Source organism: Montipora foliosa, chromosome 6, assembly GCF_036669935.1.
Source record: "Montipora foliosa isolate CH-2021 chromosome 6, ASM3666993v2, whole genome shotgun sequence".
NCBI classification, from domain to species: domain Eukaryota; kingdom Metazoa; phylum Cnidaria; class Anthozoa; order Scleractinia; family Acroporidae; genus Montipora; species Montipora foliosa.
The window spans coordinates 8085289-8099400 of NC_090874.1; the positions used below are offsets into that span (position 1 = coordinate 8085289).

A 14112-nucleotide genomic window follows, 5' to 3' on the forward strand; every position below is an offset into this window, starting at 1 on the left:
AGTAAATTTTTGACTTTGCAGAAACAATGGTGGGCGATTGTGATCTTTGTTTTGAATTCGCTCATTTATTGTCAAACTTTATAACACTTGACAGAAAAAGAAACTTACGAAAACCCGGTATCTTGCCATCATTTGACACACATGCTTCACTGTTTGGCAAGTAAACATGCCGCGGTAACTTAATCACGGCGCCCGCTGAATTCCGGCGTCCTCACTTTCGATTTTGCGATTTATTTGTGCAGCCAAAACGTACAATAACAAAATTGAACGTAGCAAAAATCTCCCAAAATGTTTGTCGCTGATCGTAACTGTTTATATTCTATATTCACGGTTCAAAATTAATGTTGTTTTCATGTCGTAAATATGTTATTCTCGAGCGACCGTCCTGGAAACTTCCTTCTGCTCTTTCTAAAAACTGTGTATCAATATTTATTTACTTTTGCATCAATATTTGTTTTTGCATAACGCAAGCTAACAAAATCTGTACCTTACTGAGTTCGCATTTGTTAGCGTTAACAGTATTTTCGGTCCGATGCTTCTGTTTTATGAGGGGTATATTGTTTTGGTCTCCCATCCAAACACTAACCCCGCTGGACAGCGAACTTCAGTGAACTTTAGTGAACTTCGGTATTATAAAGCTGTCAGATGCTCAGAGGGCACGCTTAAACTTGTGGTGAAAAGAAGTTGTGAGGGAACTTGAAAATTATCAACATGTCAACCCAGAAGCCAATGTTTCTCGCTTCTCTTTTATTTGTTATTCTTCAGAGACTGGAATGCTGTAGTTCAATACCACACAATTCAGTACCTTCTGATTTTCTGTAACACGTACCACAGGCAACCCAGTTTATACTTCACGGAAGCATGTCGTTACAAATATTATTCATGAATTATCTTTGAAAAATGCGTGGTTACTCCCAATTTTCTTTTTAGATTTCAATAACACTTGTTAAGATCTACATTTCCTGCATAATCACACACCGGGGTAAAAATATCTTTAATTAGTGAGCACCGCCCTTAATTTCATCCTGGTGAATGGTCAGTCATCCCGTGTTGAAAACATTTCATTCAGCGAGCATGAAAACAGTTGCAACGAAATGACCAAACACCAAGAGGAAACTCAACCAGAGAAGACGTTTGTCCCCGGGTGTAACATGTTTATGGCACCTTTTCCGCAGAAATTTGAGTTTCGCTAAAATTCAGCGAAACTTCTATGAATTCCGCACGTTTAACCCTTTAAGCCCTGAGGGGTTCCCCATTGACGAGTAAAATCGTCTGGCGTTAGACAGAGCAAAATCTATAAGTGCCATTTGGCACTCTCAGGGCTGAAAGGGTTAAGTTAAATAAAATTTGCTTATTGTCTCGTTTGAGTTTGCATAATATCAAAAGGTGGTTTTACTTCTTGCTGATGGGCAAAACAACAGATGGTTATTTTCTCACTTCCTTGCCCCAAATGAGTTTTGGTCACGTTTCAAGCCATCTCAGTTTGTGCACACTTCGATAATTGCTTTGATTCGTTATCGAAACAACACAGCGCCTTATTGCTGTTTGCCTTTGGTTATTAAAATAAAACCGCTTTTCAGATGTTTTTGATGGGCTTAAGAACGATTCCCTTTTTTGTTTCATTTAATAAACGAAAAAAAATTGCTATTCTAATTAAAAGCAATAACTTTGTTTTAAGTTACCCTTGAGTGAATACAAAATGATTAATCGTAACTCAAAAATAACGCACGAGTGCAACCTGAGACATGTCGAAATTTTAAGATGAAGTCTTCTGGCGATGATAATAATAAACCTTACGACATATTTCCAAAAAGGGCTATTCGGTATGTACTTAGAAAAAAAAACACTTATAAGACATGTTACATCACGGAATATTTACGCTCATGCATGTCATCCTCAAAAAGATTAACAAGATTCTCCAAAAAAAAAGTTTGCAGTTTGGTTTGTTTTTTGCTCTCGTCCTCGCGCCGAGTATAGTTCGTGAACGTTTTGAACAGCGAATCATCCTTATCGTGTTCATAGATTTTTAATCAGTTGGATGCACAAAACATATTGAGAAACCAGGCATACTGAAGCGCATTTTCTCCCCTGCGTACCCCTGTGTTAACAGCACCTTAGTGTGCAACTTTCCAAACCCCTCTCCCCTAGTGCCGCAAATTTGACACGCCGACAATTTTGCGACGATTTAAAATTTTATCTTCGCAGAGCCTCGGAACAATTCCGTCAGCGCAATTAACAACAAAAGGCTTTTGTTTGGACTTGTGAAGAGGAATTTGATTCACTACAATAGGGCCATTTCTTGATACCAGATTCTTATTTGTGTCGTTGCCGTATCTGTCGTTATTCCTTAAAATCCGTAATATTTCATCAGAGATATCTCGTAAGCCCCCGTGAAAACGGACGCAACAAGTCCCCAAGGTTGTTGGGAGTTCTATCAGTGTTGTTTCTGCAGACGTTGGATGGTGTTGGTAGCCTGCTAGCAGGCGTATAAAAGGGAGGGGGTGGGGAAGGAGGAAGATCGGCAACGCAGGCTAGGTGTTGGCAGCTGTGTTCAAACTGACGCAACAACTCAATGTAAGGACTTGCGGTGTATTGTGGGAAGGATACGACCCATGAGACTTTGGGTAAAGACTTGTTTCCACATCTCAAAGTGCCCTTGGACGTGAGGTGCCTGGGAATGAAATTAAATCACTGGAATCAGTCAGTGCAAAATGCAGACTGAGGTTATAATGTAACTGTTGAAAAAGCCCAAGCCCCTTAGAAATTCTAACCTTAGGCCTAATTAGACCTAAAACAATATTTAGGCTTAACTGTTAGCATTCTGATTCAAGTGATTTAATTTCATTCCCAAGCACCTCACGTCCAAGGGCACTTTGAGATATGGAAACAAGTCTTTACGGAGACTTTGACGGTAGACTTACAAAATTCATCTGCCATCTTGTTTTCAATATGTTAATGATTGCTGTCTCCAAGGAGACCATATCTAATGTGCGTGCATGGACCCAACAATAGGGAACTGAGGGACCTTAAGACCTAGGACGGCAACCTCAGCGAGAACGCCACTTAAGCAATAGAGAACTTTTTTCCGTGTTTCCGTAGTCTCATCTAAACACTCGGGGAAGTTGAGAGAATTTGAGACAGTTATGCGAGCCCGAGACGCAGTCGACGGTTTGCGTAACTGTCCAGAATTCTCCCAACTTCCCCGAGTGTTTAGATGAGACTATGGAAACACGGAAAAAAGTTCTCTATTGCTTTTATAAAATATTTCTCAAAGATAATTCGACAATTGAAGGAAAATGCTGGGTTTTTTACTTCTAGATTGAAACAGATTTTCTCGATACACGCTCATATCTCCTACCAGCCAATCAAACGCGCGTCTGACAACACAAAACCAATTAAAATTCGTAAGATGTCACAGCCGCGTTTCCACACTCTCATCTGAACACAGCTATTGACCAATGAGAGTGCGCGTACTATCCTAGTTATTTTATAAAAACCAATAGACATTAATGAGCAAAACAATGGCTCTGCAGGTGCGCTTTAAAATTTGTACATTTCTTTCCCATTCTCTGCCAATCTGCAACATGAAATGACCAAATTTCAGGTTCTTAGGAACACGCAAGCGCATAAAGGCACTGTTACACAGTGAAATATTTCCTGCAACTTGTCTCGCAATGTTTAGGCGACATTGTGGCGGCACAAGTTGCACGAAACATTTCACAGTGTAACACACCTTGCAACGGCCAAAATCGTTGCGAGACAAGTTGCAAGATCTGTTGCCGAAAGTAGAATTAAGTTCTATTTTTCGTGCAACTTGTCTCGCAACGATTTTGGCCGTTGCAGGGTATGTTACACTGTGAAAAGTTCCGTGCAACTTGTCCTGCCACGATGTGGCCAAAACATTGCGAGACAAGTTGCACGAAACATTTCACAGTGTAACAGCGCCTTAAGTGCAAATCTTTGATTTTCTTTATTAGTTTCAATACTGTTTCTCCCATTTCAGTTCCTGGATAGTTTGAGGAAGTTGAACAAACTCAAATAATTACGAAACACTTCAAGAAACGTAAGCTAGCGCTATTAAATGACGTTTCGGGGCCGTCGTCGTCTTACATTTTAAGGTCTCAACTTAAGCAAAGACGAAGGGAAACGTCATCTCAAAATATAAATTTGCGTTATTGTAATCAATTCGTGACTATTTCAACCTTTTTAATATGCCAAGGGTGTGTTAGTTCCTCAAAAAATGTAATTTGTGATAATCCTGATTAGCATAAATTGATATTTTGCCGTCACGTAGCAGAGGCATGTTCCCCTCTTTTTTTCAACTGCTGTTTTATAGGTGTTTTCGTGTCTGGCTCTGGTGCATTGCTTTTCTCTTTATTTTAGAATTGATGTATTAATATTTTTGTACCTATTCCAATGGTTATATAAACTGCACGGTGGATTGGCTGGCCAACGCGCCCATATATCACCTAGCTCGAGTGTCCGGTTGAGTAGTGGAAGCAAAATTGACACTGGTCGGTGGAACGGCGCCTAATTTAGGGGAGAAAATGAAAATTTATCTTCAATTGCCGACGTTCTTTATAAAACCTCAAATTTGGCTGTTTCAAATTCTGGTAATAACTTACAATAATTTGCTTTTTATCATTTTGATAAATGTTGAGCACAATGAGGTCCGCCACAATGAGCCACTGACTTAATTTTAGTTTAAATATGTTTCGGCGACTTCAAATGAGGGAATTACAAATGAAATTGTTTTGTTCAAAGTATTTTCCATTGTGCCATTTAGTGTAATACCAACTTTTCGTGTTTTTTCAAATCTCCTGTGATTAAAAGAGGACACGTAGTGTTTAAAAGGTCAACGGTACAGTTGACGTCGAATGGCGACTAAAAGTCAAAGCTGGAAATTTTGGAACACTGTAGCAATAACCTGGGGATTAAACAATTTCTGACAAGCAGAAAAGTAAATAGCTTGGCACCTACAAAATAATTAAATTGTGACTAATTGCAGTACCAGGCCGCTTAAAAACAGATTGAAGAGAGCGAAATCATTTCGGAACTCTTAACCAACGGCGACGGCAACGAGAACGTCATCTCAAAATATAATTCACGTTATTGTAATCACTTCCTCAAGTGCTGACGTTCTTCATAAAACCTTAAATTTGGCTATTTAAACGGCGTTGTTGCTTTGCAGACGACGGCAAAGAAATGGACGAAAGTGAAAAACGCATTTGCAAGGCACACAAAGCTATTATTTTTGCCCACTAAGGGCTCGTTCGATTGACCGTGTTCTGAAATAGGAATACATGAAATAGGAGTTTGAAATCCTTCGTTTTAACGGAGATTCACATTAAAATTGTCAAACACCTGCTATAAAATGTTATTTTAAACATATATTTATTATCCTTGTTGCTTGGAAACGCCAAAACATACCGTTTAATCGTCACTCCATTTATTCTTATTCCGGAATAGGGTCAATCGAACGCACCCTAAATATCCAAATTTGCAACGTTCTCGTTGCTCCCGGCTTAAGCTTCCTAAAGATACGGTAATACGAGCAAGAAAAACGTCCAACTTGTCTCGCAACATTGCTGCGAAACCTGTCGAAAAGCAATGTTGCGCCTTTTACATCCCACTCACAACCTGTCTCGCAACAAAAAAAATGTGTTGATTTTGTTGCAGAACTGAGTAGAACGGACCTCCACTTTCTGCAACACGCTGTAGCAACTCGCAACACATTTTTTTTGTCGCGAGACAGGTTGTGCGTAGGATGTAAAACGCGCAACATCGCTTTTCGACCAATTTCGTAGCAAGTGTTAACAATGAAAAGACAAGTTTTGCATCATGAGCGCTAGATATCGGGACCTAAGCGATCTGTTAAGATCACCAATGAATGAAGGGGTAGTTTCTAAAGAAACTGTGGTGCTGCGTCGGTGGGGAAGTAGTATACAAAAATTTGGTTTTATCAACGGAGTTGATAATGTAAATTGGCCACCGTACAGAGATTCTAAAAGCTGACGTTTCGAGCGTTAGCCCTTCGTCAGAGCGAATCGAGGGATTATGGGTTACGTGTAGTTTTTATAGTAGAGTAGGAGCTACGCTATTGGTGGTAACATGGCAACGTGAAAAATAGGAATATATTAGTTAAATGAAAAGCGTTCGTTAATACCGTGAGGATTAAGGGTGCCGATTTGAAAGATGAATTTTTGTTCCAGATTCTTGCGGCTTTCCGTCGTACCTAGATGTAGGGAAAGGCCGCAGATAGCCATGTGTTTTTTGGAGTGGTTAGGCAGATTGAAATGGCGAGCGACTGGCTTGGATGCATCCTTGTCATTCTTCTCAACATCGCGAAGGTGTTCGCGGAATCGGTCACCTAGTCGTCTACCTGTCTCACCAATGTATAATTTATTGCATAACGTGCCGGTTATGCAATAAATGACATTTGCGGAGGTACATGTGAAACGATCGGTGATCTTAACAGATCGCTTAGGTCCCGATATCTTGCTAGTGTTAACAATGAAAAGACAAGTTTTGCATCGTGAGCGCGCGCATTTGAAAGTGCCGGGTTGCTCGTTGGTTTTGAGCGCGCTTCTAACTAAAAAGTTGCCTACGTTTTTGTCGCGTTTGAATGAAATAAGTGGAGGTTGCGAAAAGATTCTACCAGTCTCGGGATCATTTTGGAGTAATTTAAAATTGCTAAGAATGATGCTTTTGACTGCGTGATTATGAGGATGGAAAGTGAGGGTGAATGGAATTCTGTCATTCTTATCTTTCTGTGACGTTTGTAGTGACGACTGTCGATCAAATTGTTGGGCGCGATGATGGCCCGCTTTGACCACAGAGACAGGATAGCCACGTTTTTCGAAGAACTGGCACATCTCCTCTGATTTGCTGGAAAAATCGGAGTCATCACTACATAGACGTCGAAGTCTAAGAAATTGAGAATAAGGAATGGAGTTCTTGACATGTGATGGATGTGACGATGAATACAACAAATAACTGTGTGAATCAGTAAGTTTGTAGTGCACACTAGTACATAGCACGTTGCCTCTAATAGAAACTTTGATATCTAGGAAAGCCAATGAAGTTTCCGAAATTTCCCAGGTATATTTAAGAGCCGGATGAAAAGAGTTGACGGAGGTTATAAATTGATCGAGTTCTTCTCTGCTGGATGAAATAGCGCCGATGCAGTCGTCGATGTAACGGCCGTAGAGTTCAGGTTTGGGGCCGTTGTACTGACTAAAAAATTGGTGTTCAACATATCCTACAAAAAGATTGGCATAGCTAGGTCCCATTCTTGTGCCCATCGCTACACCATTAATTTGTTTGTAATAGTTGCCGGCGAATGACAAACAATTAAGCGTTAAAACTAGTTCGGCAAGGCGGAGGAGCGTTTCCGAGCTAGGTTCTTTGACAGTGCGTTGATCGAAAAAGTGTTTAAGTGCTTGAAGACCCTCGCTATTAGGAATGACTGTGTATAGAGATGTAATGTCCATGGTGAAAATAAGTTTGTATTGGCCGGAGAAATTGAAATCGCGGAAAATTTGTAGTGCGTGTGTACTGTCTTTAATGTATGATGGCAAAGATTTGACGATAGGCGTCATAATCCTGTCTAAGTAGCTAGAAATGAGTTCGGTGGGGCAACTACAGGCAGAAGCGATAGGGCGACCTGGGTTGTTGGGTTTGTGAATTTTAGGCAAGAAGTAAATGCACGAAGTTCTAGGGGTGTTGATGATGAGATTAGTGGCAGTGTCCGGTAACTTGAAGAAACTCACCAAGGAGCTACGCCAGGAAATCGTAAGTTATCTTTTTCCTTTTTTTTAGTCAGTACAACGGCCCCAAACCTGAACTCTACGGCCGTTACATCGACGACTGCATCGGCGCTATTTCATCCAGCAGAGAAGAACTCGATCAATTTATAACCTCCGTCAACTCTTTTCATCCGGCTCTTAAATATACCTGGGAAATTTCGGAAACTTCATTGGCTTTTCTAGATATCAACGTTTCTATTAGAGGCAACGTGCTATGTACTAGTGTGCACTACAAACCTACTGATTCACACAGTCATTTGTTGTATTCATCGTCACATCCATCACATGTCAAGAACTCCATCCCTTATTCTCAATTTCTTAGACTTCGACGTCTATGTAGTGATGACTCCGATTTTTCCAGCAAATCAGAGGAGATGTGCCAGTTCTTCGAAAAACGTGGCTATCCTGTCTCTGTGGTCAAAGCGGGCCATCAGCGCGCCCAACAATTTGATCGACAGTCATCACTACAAACGTCACAAAAAGATAAGAATGACAGAATTCCATTCACCCTCACTTTCCATCCTCATAATCACGCAGTCAAAAGCATCATTCTTAGTAATTTTAAATTACTCCAAAATGATCCCGAGACTGGTAGAATCTTTTCGCAACCTCCACTTATTTCATTCAAACGCGACAAAAACGTAGGCAACTTTTTAGTTAGAAGCGCGCTCAAAACTAACGAGCAACCCGGCACTTTCAAATGCGCGCGCTCACGATGCAAAACTTGTCTTTTCATTGTTAACACTAGCAAGATATCGGGACCTAAGCGATCTGTTAAGATCACCGATCGTTTCACATGTACCTCCGCAAATGTCATTTATTGCATAACCTGCACGTTATGCAATAAATTATACATTGGTGAGACAGGTAGACGACTAGGTGACCGATTCCGCGAACACCTTCGCGATGTTGAGAAGAATGACAAGGATGCATCCAAGCCAGTCGCTCGCCATTTCAATCTGCCTAACCACTCCAAAAAACACATGGCTATCTGCGGCCTTTCCCTACATCTAGGTACGACGGAAAGCCGCAAGAATCTGGAACAAAAATTCATCTTTCAAATCGGCACCCTTAATCCTCACGGTATTAACGAACGCTTTTCATTTAACTAATATATTCCTATTTTTCACGTTGCCATGTTACCACCAATAGCGTAGCTCCTACTCTACTATAAAAACTACACGTAACCCATAATCCCTCGATTCGCTCTGACGAAGGGCTAACGCTCGAAACGTCAGCTTTTAGAATCTCTGTACGGTGGCCAATTTACATTATCAACTCCGTTGATAAAACCAAATTTTTGTTAAGATCACCGATCGTTTCACATGTACCTCCGCAAATGTCATTTATTGCATAACCTGTACGTTATGTAATAAATTATACATTGGCGAGACAGGTAGACGACTAGGCGACCGATTCCGCGAACACCTTCGCAATGTTGAGAAGAATGACAAGGATGCATCTAAGCCAGTCGCTCGCCATTTTAATCTCCCTAACCACTCCAAAAAACACATGGCTATCTGCGGCCTTTCCCTACATCTAGGTACGACGGAAAGCCGCAAGAATCTGGAACGAAAATTCATCTTCCAAATCGGCACCCTTAATCCTCACGGTATTAACGAACGCTTTTCATTTAACTAATATATTCCTATTTTTCACGTTGCCATGTTACCACCAATAGCGTAGCTTCTACTCTACTATAAAAACTACACGTAACCCATAACTCCTCGATTCGCTCTGACGAAGGGCTAACGCTAGAAACGTCAGCTTTTAGAATCTCTGTACGGTGGCCAATTTACATTATCAACTCCGTTGATAAAACCAAATTTTTGTATACCGAGGTTTTCAGTCATGCACATTTCGAGAAAAGCAGGACCTGAGGATGTTGTGGCTTCGAACCGGGTATTGAGTTAGTTCAAGAGTGAATCTGTCACTTTGCGGCCTTGCCCCAGAACAGTCACACGTGGATTTATTTTTAGATATACTTTGCGCGCGAAACAAACAAAGGGACGCCAATTTTAACCAATCAAAAGAAGCCATGTCACGTGTGACTGCTTCTGCCTTTTTTTTTTCAGGCACATGACAACTGATTTTCGCGGGAACGCGTATTCTAAAAATAGACTCATTTGTGACTGTGCTGGGGAGACCACCCATGTCATAACAACATTCTCATCTAATTCACTCTTGGTTAGTTAAATTTTCAACGCTGAAGTCTGTATGAAAACCAAGGGTTGTTGAATGTTAGAAGAAAGCGAGTGCGTCATGAAATAATCTTATCTAAAGACGGTCTTTTAAAATTTATTTCTACTTGTTTGATATTTTTTCACTATGTTCCTTTATCGACTACCTCAAACATTACGACAAATAAGAGGTCCTTTTTAGTTGTACCGCTCATACGTCACCTGGCTTTCCCATTTCAAACTTAGATAAATTAAATTTCATTTATCTTTTCTGGCTTTTCCCTTGGAAAATTGCTCGCAAATAATTAGAGAGGTCACATTTGGAGAAATTTCGCAGATAAACGAGACATAATCGATTATGGTAATATTTTACTGCCTTAAATACGAAAGTTTAAAGTTTATTTTCAGTTTCAGCCATAAATTGAAACAAATGTATGAAGAATTTTATTTTCATATATTTACCTAACCGTTTAATTAAATATGTCCATTGCAGATCATTACAAATGAGAAACGCGGCCAACTTTACGGTGCTTTTTTTGCCTGTTTCAAACGAACAAATACATTTCATGCATGCAGCATTCTTCATTTGCTGAATGCGTCCCTTGCACATAGCTGAAACTGAAACCACACCCTTGCGAAAACAACTTCTCAATAAGGCTTCAAATATCTGTAAATTGAGAGTTGCATCAACATCAATGGCAAATCAAACATAATTCTTTCTATGTTTGCTTAAGGAGCGTTTCAGGAAACCAATTCGGGATTTTGGATATTAGTCTCTTAGATATTAATCGCGGAAGTTATTATCGCACAGCGGTTATTATCGTTTGAAAGTTACATATTAATTCGTAACGTGCAGTTGACAGTTTTAGTTTTATTTATGCCCCGTAGTAAGGCTGAAAACATCATTCAAAGTCACGGTGACTCGTTTCGGTTTGCTTAAAGCAAGTTCGTAATAACCAGCAATTACACCATACTAAGCCTTCGAAAAACAATGACATGTTACCTGTGGTCCTGCTTTTATTTAAATAAACAGTGCCCCAAAGCATTAAGTAAGATATGCCGCGATATTTGTGATATGAAATTACTAACTTTATGAAAGTTAAGATCAGTATTTTCCACGAATTTAACACGCAAGAAGTCTCCATCAAGTGAAATCACTGCTTTCTTGTTGGTTAACAGAATGACGCTGAACTTCTGGCAGCTGGTTTTGCTGTGAGTCCCCGTACAATAGCACGGGGGTAGGGGGTAGAGGGTTTTGTAGGCGTTTGAAAAGCACTCAGTTAAGACTCTTAAATATCTCTGCAGTATAGTGTTGCACACTGAAGCCGGCAAAATGAAAAAAAAAAAAAACGATTTGCATTTGTATACTTTTCACCTTGGCCAATTCTGATGCAAATTTTTAGATTTTGTCTTATCACGGACAAAAATGCATTTAAAGCACCTGCTCAACTCCTCGATTAGCAAGGACTGTTGGATATATATAATGTTGACCTCCTTTTGTTAAGCTTATTTCCGCTGTCGTAAGTTCCTCGGCCTTTAAGTTCCGAGGCACTTAACTTGTTGAGAAAGTTAATCCGACGATCAACCGTAGCGACATGAATGTATCGCAACGGGCAATACACGGCATCGACAGGTTTGATATTGTCTTTGCAGTCTTATACGGGGTCGTGATATTGATAGGAATTTTTGGAAACTCGATGGTAATTGCCGTGGTGTGGAAAACACGGGCTATGCACACAGCTACAAATTACCTTCTCGTCAATTTAGCTGCAAGCGACATTTTGGTGTTGTTGTGGTGTCCGAGTACCTACAATTTTGCTGTAGCTGGTTTCATACCCAAAGGTAAACTAGGAGATTATTTGTGCCGGTTTTTCATTGGGGACCCTGTGGATTTCCTTTGCCTCGGAGTTACTCTTTTCACACTCAGTGTTTTAGCCATTGAACGATATCAGGCGCTTGTTACACCGTTGAGGTCAAAATACGTGCTAACTAAAAACACTGTTATCTACGCCATTGCGATGACATGGATTGGGTCTCTTGCAATCAGTATCCCAGATTTTGTGTTCACCCGTATTGACCCAACTTATGGACACTGTGTGTCGCCTCTAAGCGCAGAAGGAAACAGTTTGAAAGAAATTTATGTAGCTGTTGCAATAAGCCTCTACATCTTATTACCGTTCTTCGTGATTACGTTCTGCTACTTTCAAATCCTACGTGGAATGTTTATCACGCACACAATTTGCGCTGGGCCGGCCAACGCGAATTTCGAGAAGAGAAAACTCGCTATTCTAATCATTGCTGTGACAGTAGCTTTTTACATGTTCTTTCTACCCTTCGGAATATTTATGTTACATATGGCTTTTTCAAATCAAGAGCAATCTCGGGAAGGACAAAGCGTCGAATTGCGGATAGTGGTGAAAGTTTTGACCTTTCTTATTGTGGCGAACAGCTCTCTAAATCCAATACTTTACGCTTTCCAGAGCGAGAATTACCGGACAGGGTTCAAAAATGTGTTTTGTTTACGCAGTAATTCCGTTGCCCCTTTTGAAAACGATCTTGCTCTCCAAGAACATGGACGAATTCCTCGCATAAGTATTTGGAGAATATAGTGTATTCTATTACTTGGATGAGAACCGTTCTTTTCTTCACGTTTCTCTTTTAGGTATTGTCTGTTGATTTGTAACTTTTTTGCACGTTTTGATGGCAAGAAGAGAATGTGGTGGAAAAGATGAAACTATACATACTTCAAGTAATTACATAATATTGGTTTGTAACTGTAGGTCATGAGACTTCACAAGGTGCCGCAAGATTTCGGTGGCGATATAACTCTCGCGTTTTGAATTTGTGCATTGCCCTCGGGTCTGCAAAATTTTAAAAGCGGAAGTGAACTTTTCATCGTTACAATATTGTTGACTGGCAGACAATGATAACGGTCGATTTTCATATTCGGTTTCAACTCGCCAAACTGCAGTCGCACTTCGAAGTAGAACTAAAACAAGCACAGTTCAGTGGACTTCTATTTTGAAAGTTAAAAGTTATGCCACGGTGTCCCTTGTGCACGTTAAAACCCCTAACGGAGTGTTATCTTACAGCTTTCCATACGTAATCCACTAATAAAACGACAAATACTTACTCCATCCGGCTCTAAAATAAGCAAAGGATTATTGAATTGCATGAAAACAACACGACGAAGGAATATCCAAGTCGTGCAAGAGTGATGCGTGTATTGTAGAGCGTCGGTATTGTTTGTCCTTTACGAATTAAAGTAAGACATTCTCTGTTTGTGTACAACCAAGAACCTCACTGGATAGCAAGCACTATTAAATATATCTTTCATTCCAGAAGACATAGTCTCAGATTTCAAGAAGTCCCAGTAGAAAGGACAATGAGACAAATCGAAAAAGCTGTCCTTGAGTTTCGACCGAGATTACAGTTGCTGGAACTGATCCAGCATATTGCTCACTATTCCCCTGACAAACCCAAATTGAGGAATCGATTAATAAATCAATAACTTAAAGGTTTTAATAGGGATGTGTAGCATTATATTTATTATGCTAGATCTCACTTCAAATATTGAAGGATTTTTTGCTTCTGCACGTATTCGAATGCAGTAATCAAATAAATCTGTAAACGCTTGAAAAAAATTTTTCTTATCAGCTCCAGAAAGCCAGGAGTGCATATTTTCTTGTTAAATCTAGCATGCGTGTGGTTAATGAAAATACAAGATAGGATTTTTTGGCAAAAAAAAAAAAAAAAAAAGCCAGATTATCTCCGATAAGTTAAGTGTTAAGCTGTTGTTTACGCGCGAAAAATCCACCGAAACATGAGGCTTCTAATACAAAATAACAGCGATATAACCCCCGCAGATATATCCGATTGAAAACGGGCCAAACGCATAATTAAGAAAACCAAGGATCCAAAAATTATCATGCTCTTATACGTTGTGTGCATCAGATCTTCCGTATTTAACCAAGTTGTTTGCGAGGTTTAGTCCACTACACATTCCATTTGAGCCTGAAAACGTTTTTAACATGTTCTTAATGTTGGTTCGACTACAAATTGTTCGAAGTAGTTCATAACAACAACAACAACAACAACAACAACAACAACAACAAATGGGCAAA

At 39.9% G+C, this 14112-nt stretch overlaps 1 protein-coding gene across 1 annotated transcript; it reads left to right on the forward strand.

The window, feature by feature from the left end:
- The first annotated feature begins 11523 nt into the window (after nt 1–11523).
- Nucleotides 11524–13653, forward strand: LOC138008629 (somatostatin receptor type 5-like). Its single transcript, XM_068855946.1, has one exon. The coding sequence runs from the start codon at nt 11584–11586 to the stop codon at nt 12595–12597; it is 1014 nt and encodes a 337-aa protein (XP_068712047.1). The 5' UTR covers nt 11524–11583; the 3' UTR covers nt 12598–13653.
- The last annotated feature ends 459 nt before the right edge of the window (nt 13654–14112 follow it).